We start from the raw sequence: 26,258 nt of genomic DNA on the forward strand, positions 1-26,258 counted from the left end.
TATTATCTTTACAACAGTTTTTTTTTGTTTTTTAAGCTGATTTCTGCATAACTGAAGGATGCAGAAAGATGGAATCTGCTTTGGTAACAATGAGAATATGTCAAGTCAATTTATTTATACATAGACACATGTACAAAGAGATGAGGATTAAACACAAACACAGACATAATTATGAGGATCAAAGGAAAATGGATAAAAATGGAGACAGGAATAAATAAAATGTAGATAAAAACACAGTAGAGTACAAATATTTAATAATAAATAAGAGTGTGAACAGTCATGTCTTCATGATGATTATTAAAAGTCTTCAAGTTAAACATTTTATTAATATAAAAGATGCAATTAGAGTTACAACTACTGATTTTTATAGTTAATTGTTTAGTTTATATATTGTTCTCAATCATTCGGCTCATCAACTGAGTGATGACTTAATAACAAACTAACATATATGTTGTAATTACAGATAGACCGTAGGATTAGCATGCTAGGCTAACAGTCCATCAGCTGTTTGACTTTATATCCTCGCCGTGACGTCTTACAGAGCACACAAATACCTTAACCCTCCTGTTGTCCACCCGGGTCAAAACTGACCCGGGAGGACAACAGGTTCTGTCATCAAAACAACTGAAATGGTTTTAACAGTATCTCGACTAAACTTTTACACATACCAGTCTGATCTCAACTATAGTTAAAATAATTGATAATTTCTTACTCAGCACATAATGACACCTCCTGGGTCAAAATTGACCCGAGGACAACAGGAGGGTTAAACACACCTGTCACCTGCCCCAACACGGTGCTGTTAAACCAGAGACACTGCAGCTACACCCCTTATTTTTATACACGGCACGGCTATGCTAACGATGCTAGCCATGCTAACTAGCTGCTAGCCACCGTGCAGGTTGGAAAAATTGATCCGTCACGTCTCTTTGTATCTGCGGGGTCGGTGCTCCTGTCAGTGAGACGCTTCGATTGGTAAATGTGTGATTTTTTTTTTTTTAAGAACTTATTTCGGGGCTGTGCTCACTCTCAGCCCCACAAGGTACCGAAATTTGGCAGCGATTGATCTAACATGAAGTAACAAGTTCAGTACCCAACCTTAGTATGCAAATTATTCCGTAGACAGACATGTGTAACCAGTCAAAAATTTGCTCGGTGGTTAACTGATTAACGGTTAACTGTCGCCATCACTGATCACACACACAAATTTGCCTCAGGGGACTTTACAGCAAACAACATCCTTTATCCTCAGACTTGTGATTCAAATAGGAAAAAAACTCCCCCAAAAAAAAACTGTTGACAGGAAATAAAACAAGATTAAATGGAAGATCAGCACAGTGGATTCACACAAGGGCGGGCCTAGATCAGAGAGCACAGGGGTCGGTGTGAAACACGAGAGACGGTGAACGACATGTATCACATTTTTACAGCATTGTGTAAGTGTGTGTGTGTGTGTTTGAGCAGCTCGGCGTGCAGCACCAAACTGAATGTGAAAACATCACCCGCTGTTTGTCACCATCTGTTTGCCTCTCAGGCAGACTCCAGCAGCGGAGGGTTCAGGACAGAAGGCTTTCACAGGGCGTCCCGGTGGATCCGCCGGTTCGAGGCGCCGTGGGTTCGAATCTGTCAGCGAGCCTTTTGTCTCGTCGCTTGTTGTTCCTTTCACTCCCCGCTGAGAGAATAGATACAAGCTTACAGATAAACGAGGAAAAAAAAAAACACAAGTTAACAATGATTTATTACTTTTACGAGATATTTCAGCCGATTTGTCAAAGTTAAAGCTAAAAAAACACACTTACAGTGCTGCTGAAATAACTTGGCAGTTCAGTGAAAACTGACAGTTTTAATAATTGATTCATCTTTTTATCCAGAAAAAAAATGTCAAACAGTTGGTGGTTATAGCTTTAAAAATGTATAACTTGTTTCATATCATTATTAATTCAATAGTGTAGAATTTGTGACTGTTTTTCAAACAAAATTGACATTTTTAAGATATTTTATGCTCTGATAATTTAGGAGGAACCTGACATCATGTTTGCTTACTTAGTCACCAAAGTAATAAATAATTTGAAAAGAACAGTTGTGTATCAGAGCGATAAATGATTGTCTCAACAATATGTTTCATATACACAATTTTTCAAAATAAATGTTATGAAAACAACATCTTAACCGGTGCTGCTGAAATGATCATCTATAAAATGAAAACATTACAACAGTTTTAATATTTGATAAATGGTTTAAGCAAATAAAATGTTGAGCATTTGGTGTTTACAGCTTAATTATTTGAGCATTTGTTTGATTTTCTTTGTTTATCATTATTAATTGAACAGCGGGGATTTTATTTTGACGTTCAAACAAAATAAGCAATTTCAGGATGTACGTCTGTCGTTATTTGTGGCATTTTATAGACTAAATATTTTACTCAGTGGATTAAATAATCAATACATTATCTGATATTATTCAGAAAGACCACTTGATTATCATGAAGTTTAAACACTGTAGCGATACATTTCCTGCCGTATGTGTTTGTGCGTTTGATAGAAGATATGTGTGTGTTTTCTGGCCTGTGATTTGCTCCTCGCTGAGCTAACTAGCACTCAGCGGCTACTCCCGCCTCATGAAAGATTGATGCCTTTTTATATTTTTTATGGAAAGGAAGCGAGCGCGGTGTAGTTAACAGCGGATCAATAATAAATAGCACTTGCTTCTCCTTTATGACTCGTACAGAACGGAAGGCTAAAAAGCATTTTTTTGGCCGTTACAAATCTGCTTGTCTGGTCGCTCTGAATGCTGATGGGGAAGCGAGCGTGTGCCGACAGAGTGTCTTATTATTAGTGGAGGGGGGTGGAGATGTGATGCTGCATGTTTAACTCGATTCAGATCCCTTTTCCGACCCCACAGCGGGTAGTCTGCCGTCTCGTACGAGCATCTCTCAGGCTGGTTTAAACCGGCGCTGTGCTGCCGGGAATCCTGTCGTCGTGATTTGGTGCCGGTCGGTGACAAAATGAATCACATTTCCTTGACAAATGTGTTGACGTTGGCGAGCACAAGGACCAGTGTTTGGATTTCTGAACTCATGATCTCCTGTTATGAGCCGCCTAAGAATAGGAGTGAGCTAAGAATAAGAACAGCAGTGTTGAAGCAGCTGACGTATTTCCTCCTCATCAGGAATCACATCAGGACACAAAAACTTCAGACACAAGACAGAAACTGAAAATAATGAATCTGAAAATGTGTTTTCTAATGAAATATTGCTGCGTGACTTAATTAACTGGTGTCAGAGGTGTTACAAAGGAGAATATTACTAAAGACAGAATGTAGTATAATTACTGAACCCTGCAGCTTGATTTGTAAACACTTTCTCTTTTATTTTCAGCTCTTCAGAGAAGTAAGAATAATGAAGATCTTGAATCATCCCAATATAGGTGAGTGGATCTTACACATGCACACTGTATATTAGCACACATTCAGTTAAGTGGAATACTTCAACATTGTGGGAAATGTGCTTATCTGCTTTCTTCTCCAGAGTTAAATATGAAGATCAATATCATATCTGCACGTTAAGTACGGAGCTGCAGGCGGTCGGCTAAACTTAGCTTAGCATAAAGACTAGAAACGGGAGGAAAGTTCAGAACTAATTAACACAGTGTATCTTGTTATATTAATCTGTTCCCAAACAAAGATGCAAAATGTGTGGTTTTAGAGAGAATTTACATGCTGCAACATTACTCCTTCCTCCTTCTTTTTGTCACTGTAAGGTTGCCAGCAACAACACGAAACTACCCCTGAAACCACTCATTTTCTTTTCACATGTCAAATGAGATGCAGTTTATTTATTCGTGAGCTTTAGTGGTAGATTTGTAAGTGGATTTTTTTCTAACTTTGTACTATCCAGGCTAGGTGTTTCCCCTTGCTCTCAGTGTTTATGTTAAGCTAAGCTAACCACATCCTGACTCTTACTCTCTACTTAACACACAGACTTGTAAATGGTATCGATCTTCTTGTCTCTTAAAGTAAATATGTGTATTTCCCAAAATATTGATGATCCAAATCTATTCTGAATTCCTGCACATGTAAATTCAGATATTTCCAAAACTGTTTATATATATATATTTTTTTATATTCTGCTACCAATGAAGACTCAGTTATTTACGTTTTATATTGATCAGGTTGGGGAAACTTGACGTGCAAGAGCTCTGACCTTTGACCTTTCTGTTCCTGGACAGTCACATGAAACACCAGCATGTTGCTCTGTTTTATCTGCAGTTGCCTGTTTTATGTTACATATAGTTTTAGTGAAGCTTTTTAGTGCATTTTTTTTATACAAACACCACAGAAGACTGTTACATTCTTTTGTATATAAAAAAAAAAAATCCTGTCAAAGCTGGAAATTTGAAGGTTCTTGTAAATATGCAAGCCATGCAGAATATTAGGAGGTCACACATTAAAGCCAATGCCAAAAAAAACATCCTTGACATTTAAGTAAAAGGCGTACAAATTGAAATAACGATACGCTAACATGATATAAACTTTGACTCCTGTCCTCTCCGGGCAGCTGTAGGTGATTGATTGAGTCCAAAACTGGAGGGCACTTCTTTCCGCTTTGTTTGGTGTTAGAAGATCAAGCGGTTTTGATCAATAAACAAGAGCGAGCGCACACTGCCGGGAGCAGTCAAAACTTTGGCTTCACACAGCCGGCTGCGAGAGGAAATACCAGCTAACACCAAACCACTGCACCAGCAAGAAGAAGCCAATAACACACAAACCTCTGCTGTTGAGGGCTCGAACGTGGACTGGAAAGAAGAAGGGGGGAAGAAAAAAAAAAAAAAAAGATGAGAAATGGCACCGTGATTTAGATCTGGCAGGGCAGTTGGGAAGTCGACATGGTGTTTGCAAGGTCCAACATGATCCTAAATGTCAGACCAAAGCTCCAAAAGAGTTTTCTTTGTGTGTGTGTGTGTGTGTGTGTGTCATCGGATACACACACCATGTGCACATCAGACAAGCCTGCCGTGATTCCCCACTAATTACTTTTAATTTCCTTTCCCTGCGCTCCATGATTTCCTCTGCAGAAATGTGATTATAATTACCGGGGGTGATAGTAAGCGCTTACCAGCCCATACACTCTTTATCTCTCTCTCCCTCTCTCTCTCTCTCTCTCTCTTTGTCTTACATCCCACCTTGTCTATATTTAGCAGCTCACCGCTGCTCATCACTCACTCCTTTTATATCAGCGAGCTCAACATACTGTGGTAAAAGAATCAACTTTTTCGACCTGTACAGTAAATATCGAGCAGCGTCACGACGTGGCACAAACAGAAACACGTGACTGTTCTTCCGCCACCTTCCCCTCCTTCCACTCACTGTCTCTGGGTGTCTGTTAGGAAACATTTTCGATGTTCGTGTCCATGAATTCATTACTGTCTCTCTCTGTGTGTGTGTGTGTGTGTGTGTGTGTGTGTGTGTGTGTGTGTGTGTGTGTGGATCTCCTCCGTCTGAAGTTATAATTGAATTTATAATTTCCTGTCCGTGTCTTCTCTTTCTCCTCTTCAGTCAAGCTCTTTGAAGTGATTGAGACGGAGAGGACACTTTACCTGGTGATGGAGTACGCCAGCGGAGGTGAGACACGAGAAGTTTAAACCGTTGAAAACATGTCAAACCTGTCTGACGGAGATGTACCGTCTCATTTGTAGTTTGAAATGTATTTTTGTACTTAAATAGAAACACCTTTTTAACATTATTTCCTACCGTCCTCACACCAAAGTGATTATGAGTCATGAGGCGGACAAATAAGAAAAAAAAAAACACAAAATCCGCATCCCAAAGCTGCTGCACCGAAGGCCAGATATATTTGGTAGACATCTGCATACGGTGTGCTGCTCCCAGGGTCCCAAGTATAATTTATTAACAGCAAATGTGATAAATGTGTGTGTTAATAATTTATACACCTTGGGAGCGGCATGTAGTCTGCGCTCTCTACTTCTACAGGAAAGGGGGGAAAAAAAACATGTAGACGAGTACAAATCTGAGAAAATATGCGTGATTTTTTCCTCAAAGAGATGAGTCATAATGTTGATGAATATTGTACAAGAAAATGTCTTTAACTTTGAAAGGAATTGCATGAAATCACACATCTGTACAATGTATACGATGAGTGTTCGAATGAAGCTGTTCTCAATAGGATGATGCACTTCCTCCACTCAGGGGAAACGTGATCAGTTTAGTTCCTCTTCCTCCTCCGCAGCCTCGCACACCTGGTTGTGACTAAATATCCCGAATCTCCGCTTTAGCGACGAGTCTGCAGAGGCAGGCGAGGTCCCACGTTTGTCCTCACAATTAGTACTGATAAGTGGCTTTGTGCGACATTAGATAAGAAAGATTGGGAGTTATGCTCAATGGAAGGAGGAAGAAAAACATTTCCCGGAATAGCTTTCAAAGGTGGACTAATGTAGAAAGAGTTCAGCGAACCGGTAAACAAATAAATTACACGTGTACGTTAATTAGAAGAAGGTGATGTGAGACGTTAAAATGCCAAATTCTGTCCTTTTTTATAGGATAAATTCAGAGGGCTCGTATTTATTAATGTGGCTATGAGGATACACAACAACAAAACATCAAACACAAGAAACAATAATGCAAAAAAAACATCATTTTAAAAAACACAATGACAAAACAAAACTCAAGAACATTTTAGAAAACAGTAAACATAGGGACAATAATTCTTGCTGATGATTGTGCAGGTCTGCAGTCAATCAGAGTTCTTGGATAACAAAGGTTTGATCAGAGATAATATTTGGATTTTAACGACTGTAGATGCTCGATTTGGGCCAATTATTTACACCTTAAATCCATGTTTTTTGCCCCTCAGGGCCACTGTATGTTTACAGCTTTTTGGCTTGTTCAAAAAAAGAAAACTACTGCAGCAACTTAAAGCTGCAACAATTAATCGATTAGTTTCCAACTGTTAAGTTAATCAGTAACTGTTTTGATACAGTTGAGTCCAAATTCTCTGATTCCAGCTTCTCAAATGTGAGTATTTTCTGGTTTCTATGACAGTAAACTGAATATCTTTGTGTTGTGGATTGTTGTAGGCAAAACAAGACATTTGAAGACATTTTTCACAATTTCCTGTCATTTTCTGGACCAAACAACTAATCGATTAATTGAGAAAATAATCAACAGATGAATCAATAATGAAAGTAAACATCAGTTGCAGCCCTACAGCTACTATTTAATTTTGAATCACAGCTACAAAATAGAAAGAAACAAAAGACATCCAATGAGTCAACTATCAAGTTTTATTTTGGCGAGATCTTTTAAAAGTTGCTCATTTAATGCAGCATCACACATACACAGGACCTAAAAGCACATCTTGTCATTGATTTCTTGGAAAGGTCGTATTCGAACCGTTGAGCCAAGCGGAGATGACAAATTGTGAAGACCTGCCTGCCGAGGAGCAAATCACATTAGCACCGAGATGGGAACTATGATCATAGGCCAATTGCATTAGATGTTAATGAAGTAAATCTAATATTTCTTTCAATTTTGGCATTGATTTTTCTTGGAATTCAAGCAGAATCTCAAGACGACCCTCAGCTCTCCCTGAAGCACAGCAGATTGCCTTCTTGTAATGATCCAGGACTGCATGGATATCTCCCAAAACTTGTACGTTTCAGTGGCAGATCAGCTCATAAAATTTATGACAGGAGCAATGTTGAAACTCACCCAATGAGAGGAATGAATCTTCTTAGCGAGCAATAAGACGGAGGAAAAAGTAATCAGTGTAAAGTAACAAATAACGTGATTTATTCCAACCGAATGATCTCTTCCAATGAAGTGGATACACTGCAAATGCATAAAATCAAAAAGCTGCTCAGTAGCAGAGCGCTCAGTGCTGCCGCTGCTGATATTTGCAGCAGGTCTATATTTATATTCTGAGGCTCCACTGGAATATCTTCGCACGATTTACAGTTAAAATCTCCTTATTTATCTTATACAGGCCCTTTATGCAGCCCCTCAGTTCAGCCTCCGTCTCTAACAGGCTGTCTTAGCTCCTGTCTCTTTAAGGCCCCGCCTCCCCATGAGCCCACTCTGCTCTGATTGGCCAGCTTCTGGACCCGCATCACGGCCGACTTCCGTCCGCTCCGGAGGCTCCGTCAACAAACCGGGAAACAAACTGTAGTAGCAGGATTTCACTACTTCACCTCGTTGTTTACTCGAAATGTCAACTTCTCAAATACATCCGTACATGTTCAAGCTGAAATAAGATCTGAAATATGAGAGTAGACGACACAAACAACACACAGAAGAACCTTAGCAACAACCTTAGCAACAGCCTTAGCAACCCAGGCTGCGGGACAGACGGTCATTTATGGGCATGTGCGACAAGCTGACGCCAGTTAGAAAAAAATAACTCTTTAAAAAAATAAATATAAATTCTATTAAAACAACCTTCCCGAACAAAAATAAGCGCAACACAATTCAACATAATTTGACAAATATCTAGTTTCCTGACAACATAAACATTAAAATTATGGTTTAAAAGTTCACAAACTCTGCTCTTACTACCTACAGGCAGTGTCGGTATGTGAAACTAGTCTAACATGACAATAATGTCTTCATGTGTTACTCAAATACTGTCTGGTTAACACTTTTACATTTGGAACGTATTTTCTCTGCTTACAAACATTTCAAACAGTTCATGAGCAGATTTTCTAGCCGCATGACACCTTGTTAAGCTTGTTAAGACCAATAACTACAACCCTCGAAACTTTCTATACGTCTGAAAATCACATTTAAACCTTTCAAGACACTCACATTAAACTTCTTACATAAAAACTTTTAGCTTTTCTCGACCTGCAGCAGCAGCAGCAGCAGCACCAAGGAGCTTTTCTCTGTTAGGAATAAATGATGGTTTCTGTTACTTTACAGCACAAAACCTTATAGGTTGCTAAGAAGATTTCCTACCATCCATTGGAGTCATATTTTCAACTTTCTTCCTGTAACTTTTTTTTTTTTTTTTTTTTTAAGAGCAGCTCTTTCACTGAAATTTACAAGTTCTGGGAGACTGTTGGGCTATGATATATAGTATAGGGTACTGGATCAGGGCTCGCTGCCTTCATGCAGTGAAACGAGAGCAATCCCTGTTGAGCAATGTGGCTTAAAAAGTTGCCTCAACATTATTTAATCATACATAAATTTCACACTGCCTGAATTTTAACCTTTTTATCTCACATTCGGACAAGATTTCCTTTGTTTTTAAACACATTTTCCTCTCATTTTCTTAAAGAACATTACAGTTAGCTCACTATTTTCCAGTTCCCTAATCTCATTCCCATGTACAGCACATGGTGTGCCCTTTTGCTCTGACATGCAAAGCGTTAGCCCGGCACATTCTGTCTTTAGCAGTTGAGTCAGAGAGAGAGTCGATAAATTGTTGCTTTTCTAGAGCTGTGAAGTACAGAAACGTACGCTATGACCACCTCTGCAGGTCAGCGCTGACAGAGTGGGAGGGTTTCAAGGATTCAGGAAAAGAAGGGGGAGGCGTTTTTTGTTGTAGATTTTGTTGCTTGTTATTTTGCTCGGTTCCTCTTTTTTTTTTTTTTTTTTTTTTTGCCTCTGTGCACACATACACACTTACACACGGCAGCCACTTGAGTTCAATTAGCACACGAGCGAGCGCAGTCACGTTTTGGCTCCGAGTGTGCAGAAGTGTGGGCCGAAGGAAGGGTCTCCTGCTGGAGCCCGGCTCGGCAGCAGCTTGTGCCTCCGGGAGAGGCTCAGTGTGGAGGAAACCTCAGTACGGTCAAGAAACACCCTCCAACCATGCACATGGGTGACAGTGCAGGCCAGCTGCGTAGAAAAGTTGGAGGGGAGGGGAAGGAAGGGGGAGGCGGGGGGAGGGGGGGGGGGGGCGCAGTTCATCGTGAAGTTATTTTTATCTACTCATAAGTTGTGACTCACTTTTTGTTTCTCTCCACCTTCTGTGTCTTTCCCTTATTCTCTGAATTCTCACTCGATCTCCAAACACTCTGGTTGTCATTTTTCTAATTCTCTCTCTCTCTCTCTCTCTCTTTCTCTTTTGCAGGAGAGGTCTTTGACTACCTGGTTGCACATGGAAGAATGAAGGAAAAAGAGGCCAGGGCTAAATTTAGACAGGTACCAGCTTTCTCCCCCTGCAGTGTTCTGGTTTCACACCTCTGCTCCTGGCTGTATCTCAGACAGGTCGCTGTCCTCAGTCCTCGAGGGGGGGGGAGGGGGGGGAGGGGCACCGTCTCTGACGTCTTAAGACTGATGAGAAATGTCCCAACCCAGCCCCTTCCTCATCATTTATCTCTCAGTGACTGTCACGCGCAGTTCAAAGTCATTAACTGTTGTGTGAAGATTAAAAGCTGGCCAAACAACCTCCATGTTTTTTAGAACTCGTAGAAAATCCACCTTATTAATTTCTAGTCAAGGTCATTAAATAGACTTTGTCGCTGAGAAATTTTAGGTAGACATTAACAAAGCAGCTGCATGTCAGTAAAGCATGAAGAACTGTTTTTAAAATCATCAAAATAAAGTACAAACTCAGATCTCGTATGAAAACGTAACGTATGGTCATTACATCCTCCATTCATTTTAAATTAAAGCCTGCAGGACTGATTCAAGCATGTGTTTCCCATCACATGCGCGATCTCGAGGTCTGTTCCAGCAGACTCACAACTGTGTATTATGTCAGCAGGTTTTACCTTGTTTAAGACAATATTGAGGTGTCAGATATGACATTTGGCTTCAGACGTGGTAAGAAAAGACGTGATACAAACTAGCTGGTTTCAACCATACCGACACCTTCACATCACCAGACCAGGAACCGCAGCGTCTCTCTAACAGACTGCTAACAGTTTTTGAGTTTCGTTCTGATCAATATTTATTTATTTATTACTCACAACAAAACACTGACATGACATCCTTCTCGAGCTTCGAGAGATTTCACAGGACAGAAGCTGATGTGACTCTACTTTAAGTTTAATGCAGCATCAAGCAGATGTTTAGAGCTGCTACTACTGGCAATGATTTAGATAATCAGGTAATTTGTTTAAGCTTTTTATGGTAAAAATTCACTGGTTCCAGCCTCCCAAATGTGAATATTTTCTAGTTTTAACACTCCTCTATGATAATAAACTGATTTATCTTCAGGTTCTGGGCAGCATTTATGCTTTCGAAGATGATTCTTGTCTCATTTGCTGGTTTCTGTTCTCGTTGAAGGAAGGGATCCAGCTGCGTTTTGCAGCAGTGTAGATTTGCAAATATTTCCTTCAGCAAAAATGGAACAAAACAAACGCGGATAACTTACTGCAATAACAGGAACATCAGCGTAATAAACAATCTGTTATTGGTCAGGATGACAGCAGCCATCTGTAGGATCTTTAAACAGAGCTGTAGATGTGGAGTTTTATTGTCATTAATATGTTTTTCAGGCTGAAGGTTGAACAAAACAATGAGAAATGAAACTGTAACGAGCAAAGTATTTTTTAAAGTTTGTGTAGGAAAGCCGTGTCCCCTGATACTGATAATCTATCACGGTGTTTCTGTACTGTTAGTGCAGACTGTTATCAGGCCCGTTAGACAGACTGATGTACAGTCGTGCTACTGCACAGAGAAAAACCTGTTCTCTCAGACTCCCGGCGACTTCTCGCCCCACCTGCGTTATGTTTTATCTTTCCTGTCAGTCTCGACCACATCTCCTCCTCCTCTACCACATCCTTTTTATCGCAGTCTGAGAACACCAGACATCTAACTAAACTCTCTGCTTGTCTCTTCCTCCGTACAGATCGTATCGGCGGTGCAGTACTGCCACCAGAAGCACATCGTTCACAGAGACCTCAAGGTGAGTTCAGAGAAGCCACACTGGTCTGGAGTCGGTTCAGCAGATACAACTTTTGCTTCACAGTGTGTAGCTTCACTAGATCAGAATAATGGGTTGTTGATTTGTGGCTCTGATCATAGAAACATCAGTGTTCTCTGGCATTCAGGCCACCTGGGAAATGTAGGCGAAAGATGTGAAGAACTAAACAAATCTGCCCCTGACTTTACTTTAAAGTCTTTATACTGGAGTTTGGACGGCTGATTTTATATAAAGTTTTCAGAAAATGTATAAATGTATAAAAAGCAACCTCAGATGTGATTATTAAAAAGTTCTGTGAACTGAAACGGAACATTTTCAGTTGTATATTGAACTTAAAGGGGACATAATATGCTTTTTCTGGTTTTCTTTCATTTATATACTGTTACGATGTCTATGTTAAACATGATCAAAGTTCCAAAACTTGAGTGAACATGTGTAGAAATATTGCCCGCAAGTCAAAAGCCAAACCTGCTCTAAATGCTTTGTTTGCAACATTTTTTTCCACTTTGCTGCGAAGCGGAGGTCAGCTAGCCAATCAGAACAGAGCGGGCTCATGAGGAGGCGGGCCTTAAAGAGACAGGAGCTAAAACAGCCTGTTAGAGACGGAGGCTGAACTGAGGGGCTGCATAAAGGGCCAGTATAAGATAAATAAGAAGCCTTTAACTGTAAACCATGCAAAGATATTCCAGTATATAAATATAGACCTGGAAATGTGCATAATATGGTCCCCTTTAAGTATCAAAATATCCAAAAATATGAGCAACTGTAAATATGAAATGATGACAGAAACAGTGAAAATAATAGTGGATTAAGTGATGAGTCATGTAATCCAAAAATAATAAAAATCGACTGGTTTCAGATTCTCAGATGTGAATATCTGTTGGCTTTCTTTCAAATTAAACTAAATAAGTCGGGAGTGTTGATCCACAGTGTCAGAAATGAATCCACACCGTTAATAACGCTCACGTTTATCAGCAGCACTATCGAGTTTAAATCAACTCAAAGCGTCTCCACCTTTTTTCAGGCTAATTACCTCTGACTCATACCGGATAGAAAGGTCACAGTAAAGGGAGCTGACGTCAGCGTTGCGTGTTTTGTGACTCCCGTATCCCCCGTCGACGGCTCGAACACGGCATGTTTAATTACTAACGACGCACACGCCGCTAATGAGCCTCTACTTTGCTCTTTTCTGACTGTTTTTTTTTTTTTTTTAAAGATGTATCATTACACCGCAGTCGGTGGGGGGTGTCTGTAGATGCACAAGTAGGCGGCCTCTCTAAACTGCTCACATGTTCTCCGCCACATCACTGGTTGTAGTGTAAAAGGACCCCCCCCCTCCCTCCCTCCTCTCTCCTCCGCTTTGCAGCCATGACGCTCTTTGCTTCTCCGTGTATAAATATTGATGCTTCTGTATTTTTATCTCGGCGTCAGTGGGAGTCACACGGCTAAGAGAAAAACCCACACAGTCGCATGTCTAAACTGTTTCCTCTGTAGAGCTTCATGAATGATCCATGAGGAGGGAAGATGTGAGCGGTATCTTCTGCGTGTATGCACCGTATACACGTGTTTGTGTGTAACGAGGGCAGGTGTCAGTGTATGCGTGGCCATATGTCACAGGTGTTGATTGTGTGTTTACAGTTAAATTTTAACCACCAAACCAACCGCGTTCCCTCAGGCTCGTCGGCCACTTTGCTCTTTTTTTTTTTTTTTTTTTTTTGACTCCAGAGGATTCAGCTCAACATGTCGCCCGCTGACATTAAAATGTTTCTTTCCTGGTGTCAGTTATGGTCAGCTGGTGTTTTTTTTTTTTTTTACCCCTCACGCAGATAAAAGCCTCTCAGGACGTCGGCTCGATAGAAGTTCTCTCTGCTCGCTCTGCCTCGGCTTCCTTAATTAGCCTTTTGCCCACAGCTTCATGCGAGTAACGAGCAGATGTCGCAGTGGAAACCCCTCGCCTACGTTAGAACAGGAGATGTTTACAGTTTTATTGTATCGGATGATAATCACACACACACACATCACCTCTGAGACTATTGAAAAGTGCTGAAACAAGATTAGACAGAATTAATTAGCAGCAGTTTGGATAATTGATTAATTGTTTAACATTTTTTGGGGGTTCCCAGCTTCTTGAAGTAATTCTTCTGTGGCTCTGGGAAGTTGTGACAGGCGTTTTTAACCTTTTTTTTTTTTCAATAGAAATTGTGTTTTGGAACTTGAGATAAGATCGAACTTGATCCCAGAGGGGAAATTTAGTTTTACAGCAGCACAAGAAGAAACCAGAGAGGAAGATAAGAACATGATACAGATAAATAGAAAAAGGTAATACTTATATATATATATATATATGGACAGACTAAGACAAGTTCTAATCCTGCGTCCTTGTGTTAATTGTGCAGTTATCTCTCGTTATACGCCTGATAAATCATTTTCTCTTTCTGTAAAACGGTTTCAGATGTCTGACTCATCCTGCACTCAGGGGTGTTTACAAAAATTCATCTTATCAAACGTGACTTTGGGGAAGTAGATAACCACACCGGTCATATCAAACCGCACTTCTCCGTTTGTGGATCATAGTCGCTAACAGGACAATATGGAGAGAGATAAGAGAGATGTGTGTTTGGATATCAGTGGTTTTAATTACCAAAACAATGTGGTTGAAGTCTGATTCATTCATCTCTTCCCTAATCCTCCTCCTGATGTAACAACAAGTAAGGGTGGTGTGTGTGTGTGTGTGTGTGTGTGTGTGTGGGGAAGCCAAGTCTTCTGCAGCTCCGTATGGTGCTAAATAAAGCCCCGCCCACTTTTATCCAGTCCAATCACATCTGAGGATTCAATTTAAATCCCTCTTGCAACTGTACACCGCTCAAATATTCTGTTTCATTGGGAAATAACAGAAGCTAAAGACTCTCTAACTTCTGTTTCACTGTGACTTCTGTCAGATTTACCTCTAACTCTGCTAGTTTTCAGTTTGAATCCCAACACAACTTAAAGGTCTCAGCACATCAAAAAGAACCGTAACCCTGACCTCCGTCCGTCCGTCTGTCTGTCCGCAGGCTGAGAACTTGCTCCTCGACGCAGACATGAACATCAAGATCGCCGATTTCGGCTTCAGCAACGAGTTCACTCTGGGCAACAAGCTGGACACGTTCTGCGGCTCCCCGCCGTACGCTGCGCCGGAGCTTTTCCAGGGGAAGAAGTACGACGGGCCGGAGGTGGACGTCTGGAGCCTGGGGGTCATACTGTACACGCTGGTCAGCGGCTCGCTGCCCTTCGATGGACAGAACCTCAAGGTGAGATAGTGTGGACGTACAGACGTCACAGAGATACAGTTAACATTTCTAATGTGTTTAATATTGTTTAGTTTGACCTGTGACGGTTCGTCATGTTTACATGTTGATTTGACACTGAATCTTTACAGAAATCAACCTCTGAGCTAAACAGCCCTTCAAATTTGTGTTTTCATTAGTCTTTAGAATGAAAAATGGGATTCATAATTAATACTGTTATAACGTTACAGCTGTTGGCCTGCTCTGTATGAAACCTTCATCTCAGTTAAATTGATAGTGGTCATTATATGACTTTATATTATTACATTATATTGCTTTTGCAGTCTTTAGTCCAAAGAGACTTGAATTTTTTCCCATGCATATGCACAATAATGCTAGACGCTGGCCTATTGCATGTGTATATGTATATATAATAAGTATGAATCTTTGTTTTTGGTGTTGGATGTTGCACCTTTATGTGTAGAAGTTAGATAATAACACCAGAGTTTCCTGGAATAAAGAGCCTCAGTATTTTCTTACTTTTCTGAAATATTTTAAGGCAAATGAGCAGAGTTGATAATTCACACAGCAAAGGCCAGATGTTTGAAGGAGTGAGCTGACTGTTCAGACCACCATCTAGCAGCTAAATCACAGGACGAGATGTGGCTGCATCCGTCTGATTCAGCTCAGCGTGTGATCGATCGATCCCGTCGCACGGGGGCTTCGCAGCAATTAATCAGAGCGGCGAGATGCAACGTCGGGAGAAAAAAAAAAAGTGGGAAAAGTCGAGGCAAACAACCCAGTCGCTGACGGCCTGGCAGGGATGTGAGAGGAATAACTGTCAACAGTCTATATTGACCAAATGAAAGCATCAACAAGAGTTTAGAACCTATAATCTGCATCATCGACCTCATTTCTTCCACCATTAAATTGACATCCATGCGTCTGTTTCTTCTCACATCCCTTTCTGTAGCATGTTTCAGCGTCTTGCTAACTTCATGCTTCTTCTCTGCAGGAGCTGCGTGAGCGGGTGCTCAGAGGGAAGTACCGCATCCCTTTCTACATGTCCACAGACTGCGAGAACCTCCTCAAACGCTTCCTGGTGCTCAACCCGGCCAAGCGGGGTACTCTCGAGGTGAGGGAGGACGCAGAAAATGTAATTATACCTCTCAGTTCTTAAAACACTCCTCCAGCACGTCTGCACCATCGGAGAATGCCATCTATCCTCCACCTCTCCAACAATCCCCCCCCTCTCTCTCTCTCCTGGTCCCTGCATCCCCCCCCCCCCCCCCCCCCCCCTTTTAAATCATCTTCTCTGCCGCCCACGGTGTCCTGTTTTTCTGTGTGCGCCTGGCCCACACTCTCCTCCTCCTTCTCTGATGTTGTAACCATGAATAATGCATCGTCATTCTTGTGTTTGTACCAAAATTGTCTTTCTTGTTCACTTCCCCGTCTTTATCCGCGAGTCCGGGGGACCAAAACGTTTTTTTGAACAGTACAAAAAAAAAAACGGTCGAGTCAATTCCCAGAAAAAGTAAAGTTAAAGGGGGACACCGTATGCACACTTCTAGCTGGGTCTGGGTCTCTACTGGAATATCTTTGCATGATTTACAGTTCAAAAGACTTCTTATTTATCTTTATACCGGCTCTTCATGCAGCCCCTCAGTTCAGCCTCTTGAAGGTTTCTGATTGGTCAGCTTCAGGAAGCTTCCGCCAGCTCCGGAGGCTACGTAAACAAACTATAGCAGCAGGATTTCACTTCCTTTTTTATAACTGTTCTTCTTTACTCTGTATATAAACTTCTCAAATGCATCTGTACATGTTCCAGCCTGAAATATGAGAGTGGACAACTGAACAACGGAGCGGACGGCACGACCAATCAGACAGTCAGTTCGACGGGGAAGAGATAACGCATTTAGAGCAGATCGAAGCCCCGACTTTTGTCTTGCAGGGAGCGTTTTTACAAATATTCACCTCAAGTTTTGGAACTTTGAGCACATCTGACATCATAACAGTACATAAATGACATTTATTAGGTATTTTACATCACTGTCGGGTATTTTAATCTAAAGCGATGATGATGTTTTGAATGTGAAAGCTGTAAAATAACTGCAGTGGAGTAAAAAGAATGTAGCTGAATAGGAGTATTAAGTATTATTAAATGGTGCTTAAATGTGGTACTTAGTAAACATATTTTCACCACTAACACCAGCGTTTCTAGAGTCCAAACAGCAACGAGACAAGAGTCGAGTCCAAAATGTCAGAAAAGTCATCAGACTGCTGAGTCGGCTGCGACGGCGCCGCCGCCACACAGTCTGTTAAAGGTCAAAATGTGACTGACGCAAGTTAAAACACGTTGAACCGCAATTTCATTTTCCACAATTTATAATCAGAGAACACTGGAAATATTTTTGACATTTTTATTCCACTCAGACTAAGATTAATAATCAAGAGTGTTTGATCTAAGAGACGGAGAAAGGTTCCACAGATCAATCAGCGGCGATCACGTCGTCAGGAAAACGTTGATGATTGGCTGCAATCTGCTCTAACTGATACCAAACTGTATATCATCAACATATAAAATATGATTTGTGGATAAAATGGCTCAACGTTAAAAGCAACTTTTATTGTTGGAAATGTTATCAAAGCTGCTTTCAGTCTTTTTAATTCGCTCACTTTTAGAAGAAAACAGTTTTATTGCATCTCGTCGAGTTTGAACGTAAGTGAATTAAACTAAATGCGGTCGGCTGGACTCTCTCACATGTGTCGGCCTCGGCTACCACATGATTGCCCTGGATTATGGCATAAGCTCCGGTTACATCAGAGCGTGATCATTGGGGTTTTTAATGAGGAAGCAAATTAATTCCCCGAGAGCTATTGATCGGCAGCAAATTAAAAATAAAGGTGCAAACAAATGACGTGCGGCAGGATGTGGACGTCGCTGTGAAAGGGCAGAGGAGTTAGAGCACACACACACACACACATTTGGTCAATTTTTCCTTCTGCTGCCTTCTTTAACGTGCAGTTTAAAATTAAGTCCTTTTATAGAGATGATTTTAATACAAAGGGAAGTTGTTATTCAAAATATGAAAGAGTTTAGACATGAAATAGAAGTCAAGAAGGATTCTACTGACTGTCAAACCAACCGAGATACTAAAAATAGATATTCCTGGTAAATCTGGCTTTTACAATGGATCAATCTGGGTTGCATTAAAAGGAAAAGTTTAAAATTATTCAAGTCTGTCTTAAAACAGAGCAGCTTTGAGCTCACTACAGCTGCTGCAGCTTTATACATTTAACTTCACGTCAGGGCTACGTGGAGACGACGTGAACCGTGTCTGACGCTGGTAGAGGTTGTCGATGAAGACGACACGGAGGAGGTTTCAGAAAGACACGGAGATCGCATGACTGTAATATCAATATAGAAGTCACCTGGATGTCACACCGTCTTCATAGAACATATGTGCGTAGCGTCTCGTGTATGAAACAAACCTTTTAGAAATAAATCCAAACCTACGCTGTCAAAGCTCCAGCACCAGTCGGAGGTCTAAGTAGTCGGGGTCTAATTTTGTCACTTTTGTTTTTGCAGCAAATCATGAAGGATCGATGGATCAATGCAGGATTTGAAGAAGACGAGCTGAAGCCTTACGGCGAACCAGAGCTGGACATCACGGATCAGAAGAGAATAGGTAAAAAAAAAAAAAAAAATCTGCTGATGTTTGTCAAACTGTTAAAGTTGCAGGTAAAATCAAGTAACTGCAGTTTTTATTCCTTCAAAGGGAAAGTTTGCTTAGTCATTTCAGATGTTACTGAGCTTTATGACCATCGGGCTTGTGATACCCCGGTTGTATAATCTTAAAAAGTGCACGAGCATCAGAAAAAAAATCATCTTCTTCCTTTTTATCGCTGTTAAAAACTCAAGTCTGCGTGGTTTTTGTCCAACGGGGGAGAGGATGTGTGAGGCGTTTAGCGGGGGGGTGGGGGGGGCTCCGCAACACAGAGGCGGTCTCATTATTTCAGGCGCCGAAGAGCCTTTAAAAGAAAAGATGAAACGTGATGATGAATAAATAAACACGAGAAATGCCGTCGCATGCGAAGAGAGAACGAGAAAGAAGAAGCCTCCCCGTCGTGTCCTGGATGAAAGCTGTTAAAGTGGGGAGTGTGTGTGTGTGTTTGGGGGGGGTTGGGAGGGGGGGGGGGTTGTCTCTTACATAACAGCAGCTGGGGTTGGCTGTCGATGCACATGTGTCAGTGCAAACTCCCAGTCACCCAGTCGCTGCACGAGGAAGAAGAAAGCTGGGGGTTTATCTGGTAGAGGAATCCCTGCATCTTAAATAATGCATGTGAAACTTACAAAACATTTTCCCCCCCGAATGGAAAACAATAGATTTGAGCAGCAAAATGTGTTTCAGATTGTTGTGACTCACATGGGAAAAACCAGATAAATCAAATATAAAGCGTGCGGACTGTTCCTCTCACAGCTGAAAGGATTTGTCAATTATTGTTTGAGGTTTCTCATGTGCAGCAGCTCCAGGTGAGCTGCCCGCATCCACATCCAGAGGAGCGACATGACGCTCCCCGCCGCCGGCACTGAGGCCGCTGACCTCACGCGCCTGGTCAGCCGTGACGACGCCTCCGCACGCTCCTCCGACGGTGGTGTAATCGTGGCGTGGGAGTCCAGGTGCAGGTGCAGGCGGAGGCGGGGCATCTGCCGGCTTTGCTGCAGGGCGTCTTAACGCTGTAAACGCCCCCCTGAGGATGTAAAAGAAAACTGTTGCTGCCGATTCTTTTCAAAAGAACAGCCAATGGGGAAACTCCAACACTCGGACGGTCGACCAATAGTGTAACTTCATCACTCACTGACACGTTCAGTCAGTCAGACTTTCACTGTTGTGATCCAGCCAAAAAGAAAAGGAGCAAATCCTCACATTGAAGCTGAAATGAGAGAATATTTGGTGTTTTTGCCAGAAAAATTACTTAAAACAATTGATTTTTAAAACAGTTGCCTAATTAATCAATTAATCAGTTGATTGAAAGTCAAACATTCTCTATGTGTAGCTTCTAAAATTCAGGATTTTGTGAGGCTGCAGCTAATTATTTCTTCAATTTATCAATCGTTTAATCTGAAACGTTAAAAAAACGTAATTCACAATTTCCTAGAGGTCACAGTGACGTCTTCAGTTTGCTTTTTATGTTTGACTAACTGTCCAAAACCTTCAGATATTCAATTAACTGTCATAAACAACGAAGAAAAAACAGCAAATCGTCACATATAAGAAGCTGAAACCATCAAATGTGCAGCCGTAGAGTTTTGGGCTGTTGGTCGGACAAAACGAGACATTTGAAGACGTCATTTAATACAGTTTGCTGAATCAAGACCTGACCTGAGAAAGCAGAGAAAGAAGCGAGGCGGAGCAGGAGGGTGAAAGTGAGAACGGAGAGAGAGCGTAGAGACGGACGAGGGAAGACGGCGATCCGCCCGGTTACAGCAGCGGAGCGTGTTTCTCTCTCACCTGACGTCACACAGCAGTCGGTTTCCATCTATAGAAGACCGATATCGTTTTTAAACGTATGTCTTGTGAGCGTGTTTTTATCAGCGTCACGTCTGCCGGGATGAATCGCTCCCATGTTTGTGTGGAAGGTTTTTAATTCCACTAAATCAGAAGATGTCAGTCAGTTTAAAAAACCTGTGAAGGAAGAACTCACCGAAAATAAGGGCTTTAGTACGGCTGTCAGCGGAGACGTCTGAGAGGCTTTTCCTCCCCGACACGGAGAGGATTAATTATTTTTATTTTGCTGTCGGGGGTTTTTGATATTTTTAAAACAAGAAACGTATAAAAATATCTGCATAAAAGCTGTCAGCAGCAGGAATCTTAAAGTAAAACACTGCCAGCTCTGAGTAATGACACGTAGCAGCTGGTTAAGTAATAACTGCTGCACCATTTAACAGATTGTAAAGATTGAATGAAATTTCCCTTTTTTTTAAAAAAAAAAAAAAAATTAGTTGTCAATGTAATAAAACTGCAGATGTTAAATCTTCTCTGCTAGAGAGATTATGGAACTGCGGTAAAGACGGCGGTGACGTTTCTGAAGGGTTGAAATAAAGTTTTATTGGTTTTGTCAAATAGTCGGACAGCAGAGAGAAGCGAGAGTCTGCAGCTGTTTTATGATACATAAATATATTAAACATTATGGATAAAAGCCTTAATTATTATTATAGCTGGATCTATATTGGAGTTTGGAGGCTGATAACAATATTGTGGGTGGGACAATTTACAGTAGAAAGTAAAGTCATCAGTTATCTCTGGTGGATTGTGTATTAATTATTTTAATCATTTAGGGATGCATCTAACAAATATTTTCATTATCAATTCATCCGTGGATTATTTTCTCGATTGATCGATTATTTGCTAGAAAAAAGGGGAAAAATATCGATCTCTGTTTCCCAAAACGTCTTGTTTTGTCCACAACCCAAAGATATTCAGTTTACTGTCATTGAAGACTAAAGAAACCAGAAAATACTCATATTTAAGAAGCTGGAATCAGAAAACCTGGACGTTTTCTTCCTTAAAAAAATGACTCAAAACGATTAATTGATTATCTAAATAGTTGTAGATTAATATAATACTCTGTAGTCATTTTCCAAGCAAGACTGTTGCTGGTTTCAGCCTCTCAAATGTGAGGATTTACTGCTTTTCTTTGTGATATATGATAGTAGACTGAAAATCTTTAGGCTGTTGGACATTATAACACTATATTCTAACATTTCATAGATCCAGACAGTTACTTGATTAAATCACTAGTCGCAGCCCTAAAACTGTGTAACAGAGACGCTGTTTCTTAGCTTTAAAAACACCTTTTTCATAGTGGTTTCTGTTCTACTTCCTATTACTTATTTTAACACAGATATCGATTATATATCTGCGATGAACTAACATCTCAGACTCTAATGATTCAGTGTAACCTTCCTCATTTACATAAAACTGATCTCTTACATTTTAGTTTTTTTGTTAATGAGTAATTAAACGCTTATTTTACAAAATGCAGCTCTTATCTTTTATATGTGTAATATAATTTAATAACCAGCTATTAATTCATTACATCCCAGATAAAAGTAGACAGCAGTTATTTGTCTGCAGAGCTTCTAGCTGCTGTGGAGAAATGTAAAGCAGGCTGCTCCAAGGACACGTAGAAGCTAACATTTGCTAAAAATACAGCGACGCTGTGACGTCCTTGCAGGATTCACACACACACACACACACACACACACACACACTCTCTCTCTCTCTCTCTCGCTGTAACATCCCAGAGAAGCTTCTGAGCTGCTCAAACAATAATCAGACGACACGAGGAACAGATCGGTCAAAATGTATGAAGGGTTTCATTTCAAAACGAGGTTGAGCTTCCTTCCTGGTGGAAACGGACGACAACCTGACACTGACAGAGGAAGACGAGCACATTACGGGTCACGGTGAAGCCTCTGAGTCATCCAGACGCCTTCGCTTAAAAAAAAAAACAAAAAAAAAAACAACCCAGCTCTGTTTCTGAAGCTGTAACCTGCTTCTGCTCCGAAATGTTCTCCCACATGTTCGAGGTGGAAGAGTCTTTTTTTTTTAAAAATTAATAGGCTGCGTATTGTGGAGATGAAAGCATAAAAGCCTTCATGTATGCGTGTCGGGGGGGAGAATGAAGAGAGAGAGAGATGCTGAGCCGGTTTAATATTTGAAACCACTTGAGTCCGCTCTGTTGTCTCCACGTCATTTTCATAAACAACTGAACAGTAAAGGAAAACAGCTAAATCTCTTCTTCTTCTTCTACTGCTCTTTTTAACCCAGTTTACTGTTAGTCTGAAGATAGAACTGTCAAATATTTGGGGTTTTTGCCTGAAAATATGATTTAAAACAGCAAATCGATTATGAAAATAGTCGCTAGGTCTAATGTGGACGAACTATAAGAAGAAGGAATGTGAAATACTAATCCTCCTCTCAGCCCGCTTTGACTTTTTATTCCAGTTTTTAATGGTTTCAAGCCTCAAATTCTTTCAGTCGAATTGCAGCAGAATCAAACACATGAATGAGAGGAATGTGGAGTTAATACCTCACTGCAGCTAAACCTTATTCTCATTATAATATCTGGATTTATTTCACTTTTCAAACATTGTCTTGTTGTTTTGTGTGTTTGGGAAATAATTCCCTTCATCATTTTCAGTGTTTTTTAATCTGTTGTGTTCCTACTTTTATTCTATATCTCTAAATGACATCATATAGTTCCTAGATAGATAGATTCCTAACCCTAAACTAAACCTAAACCCAATTCTAACCTTAAAACCATTTAAAACCTTTTTTAAAAAAAAGTCCTCTGAAGTAGTGAAATCTCCTCACTACAATAGTGTGAAGTTGTAATAGGTCCTCACAAAGATATAAACGCCAGCGACACACTCATAAATAAATGTTTAAAGCTGAGCAGGCGGGAGCTGTAGCAGGAAACACCTCTCTGCTTCATCTGACATGCTGCTGTAAACGTGAGAGCGGGTGGCGGGTGGGGGGTGAGGGGGATGGGAGGGGCGGTTACACGTTAGAGAAGCACTCTGTGTCAGTACTGCACATGTGCTCTCACACACGCTCTCCAATCAGCATCTTTTCCTGCTTCTGATTGATGGTGGCAGAACAGGAGAGCGGGCGGGGGTGGGGGGGGGGATGATTACCTGAGCTTCACAGCTGCCCGACTCACTCGCCTGAAACACTTCACACACGTCATATATGTGATCACACTACATTCAAGTATTTTTTTTTAAGTTACTGGGAAGTAATGACACAAAACAAACACAGCAGAGATGTCAAATACAAAAACACTGAAGAGTGAAATCTTCTGTAATCATTATTTAATGACTTTTTCTTTTCTTAAAACTACATGGAGAGTTTTATCTCAAGGCAGTTGGATATTCCTGAATATAAATCTTTTATAGTCCTTTTTTATGGTCAGGAAATGGCAAACATTACCTGCTGTTTCTTTTTTACTTTACAAGGAGAATAAAATGACTCGTTATTAATGACAATCAACTGTTATGTGCCCTTTAATAAAGTTATTGTTTTGTTTTTATTCAAAACAGTCATTAGAACATATTTTAGAAGTTTTGTTAAAATGTCAGATGCATCATTTTGAATCTGTGGTTTGTGTTTGTCCAGATGTGATGGTGGGGATGGGATACAACCTGGAGAAGATCCAGGACTCTCTGGCCAAGATGAAGTATGACGAGATCACAGCCACCTACCTGCTGCTGGGCAGGAAGGCCTCTGAGGTACAAACAGCTGATCTAGTGTCTGGATTTCCTCATTTCCTGTCTGTTAATCACTCTGTAGTTTACAGAAGGTAAATGTAATCGGCATCTGGATGGAAACTTCGCTTCTGTCTGTCTCATGAAGTTTTGGTTCATCACGTCTTGTGGACAGAAGTGACTAGAGCGTCAGAGAGCACGCATCACAGCGTCAGTAATCTGAAAGTTGATTATTTACTGTTTGTCTCCCAGTTGGAGCCCAGCGAGTCGGCCTCCAGCAGCAACCTGTCTCTGGCCAAACCCAGACCCAACAGCGAGCTCAACGGCCAGTCGCCCTCCCACCTCAAAGTCCAGAGGAGCGTCTCCTCCAACCACAAACAGAGACGTTACAGTGAACAAGGTGAGGAGGCCTCAACCAGGTCTTTTTCCAGATGCTTCTTCTGTCCAATTAATAGTTGCAGATTAATCTATTAATCAATTAATCGTTGCAGTTTAGTTTGATTACAGATTTGACTGACAGTGCTGGCAACAAAAGCAAACAACTGTCATCACATTTTGATTCAAATATTGTTGAATCCTGGTTGGTGCACAGAAATATGTGACATCATGTTTTTCCTACTGGGCCCCGCCCATTTCAAACCAGTCACAAACCAGTCAAGAGCGCTTAATGAAACTAAAAAAATAGTGAAAACTCTTGTGTGAAATAAGCAAAAACTGTTGTAACTTCAGCAGAAAAATCTGGTGTTCATGTTGGATTCATTTCTTACCGCAAGACGCGGATCAAGAAAACTGGTTTCAGGCTCTTTAAAATGGTTTTACTGGTTTATATTGAATGTGGTTATTTTTTTATTTCACATTATTTTCTCTGTTGTTACAACACAGTAGAGTCTGTTGTGCCTTTAACTCTGTATAAAGGTTGGTTTTCATCAGTAGCTTGTTGATAAAAGCAGTGAAATCAAACCGGTCACTTCACCTTTGGCTTGTTTGAACAGCTCAGTGATGTAATGCTTCGTCAGTGACCTCGGTTTGTTCCTCTTCCTCTCAGAACCGCAGCTTAAAGAGCTTCACTTAAACCTTTTTAAACTCTCACACGCCTCTTCACAAGTATTATCCGCTGTACATTTATAGAATATCATGCTATTTTCAGGGTTTTTTTCTGTATTTTTTTTGCACTGCAACTGTAATATTTTGGTAAATAAGTTTCTACTTTTTAGACTTCACTCACAAAGTTTCACTAAATGACACATGTAGGGCTGCAACAAATGATTTTATTCACTGTTAGTTAAGCTGCTGATTATTTTATTGATTAAACAATTAATTAAAACGTCAGAAAATAGTTTTAAAAATCCCAAGTTAACATACTTGAATCACATTCGAGAAGCTGAAACTGGACTGTTGTTGAAAAATGAGGCCTCAGGTTTATTATTTTGCATGAAAACAGACTTTTTTTCTTCTTCCTTGAACTAAATCACTTTCTAAAAAAATACCAGAATATGCTGATGATGTAGGTCGTCTGTAGGTCGTCTCATTTCATATAAAAGCCATGAAATTAAAGAAAGTCCGCGTCTCGTCTCTCTCTCTGTAGTCGGTCAGAACGTCCCTCCTGGGATGGCTCATCCGAAGAGGAGTCAGACCACCACAGCGGAGAACAGCGCCAAGGAGGAAGGTGGAGTCCAGCTCCGTAAACCCAGCACCCCGGGGAGCCGCGGCGCTCCACCTGCCAGCCCTCTGTTGGGCAACGCCAACAACCCCAACAAGGCCGACATCCCTGACCGCAGGAAAGGCGCCACCACCGGCCCGAGCGTGAGTCTCTTCATCACTTACAACATAA

General features: G+C 40.8%; 1 protein-coding gene across 14 annotated transcripts in view; it reads left to right on the forward strand.

Moving 5' to 3' along the window:
* The window catches only part of LOC122998621 (MAP/microtubule affinity-regulating kinase 3-like), an 86,774-nt gene that overhangs the window by 15,969 nt on the left and 44,547 nt on the right, over positions 1-26,258 (forward strand). For 8 of the 14 annotated variants that reach the window (XM_044375562.1, XM_044375561.1, XM_044375565.1 and 5 more), the window contains 10 exons: positions 3,377-3,425; positions 5,554-5,619; positions 10,088-10,158; positions 11,813-11,869; positions 14,941-15,177; positions 16,169-16,309; positions 18,743-18,842; positions 24,339-24,451; positions 24,680-24,827; positions 26,013-26,230. In XM_044375562.1, coding sequence (XP_044231497.1) covers positions 3,377-3,425; positions 5,554-5,619; positions 10,088-10,158; positions 11,813-11,869; positions 14,941-15,177; positions 16,169-16,309; positions 18,743-18,842; positions 24,339-24,451; positions 24,680-24,827; positions 26,013-26,230 — 1,200 coding nt within the window. The remainder of the gene's footprint in view (positions 1-3,376; positions 3,426-5,553; positions 5,620-10,087; positions 10,159-11,812; positions 11,870-14,940; positions 15,178-16,168; positions 16,310-18,742; positions 18,843-24,338; positions 24,452-24,679; positions 24,828-26,012; positions 26,231-26,258) is intronic. The other 6 variants (XM_044375564.1, XM_044375563.1, XM_044375568.1 and 3 more) reach the window with 1 other exon arrangement.

This window comes from Thunnus albacares, chromosome 15 (assembly GCF_914725855.1).
Source record: "Thunnus albacares chromosome 15, fThuAlb1.1, whole genome shotgun sequence".
In the NCBI taxonomy this organism is placed as follows: Eukaryota; Metazoa; Chordata; class Actinopteri; order Scombriformes; family Scombridae; genus Thunnus; species Thunnus albacares.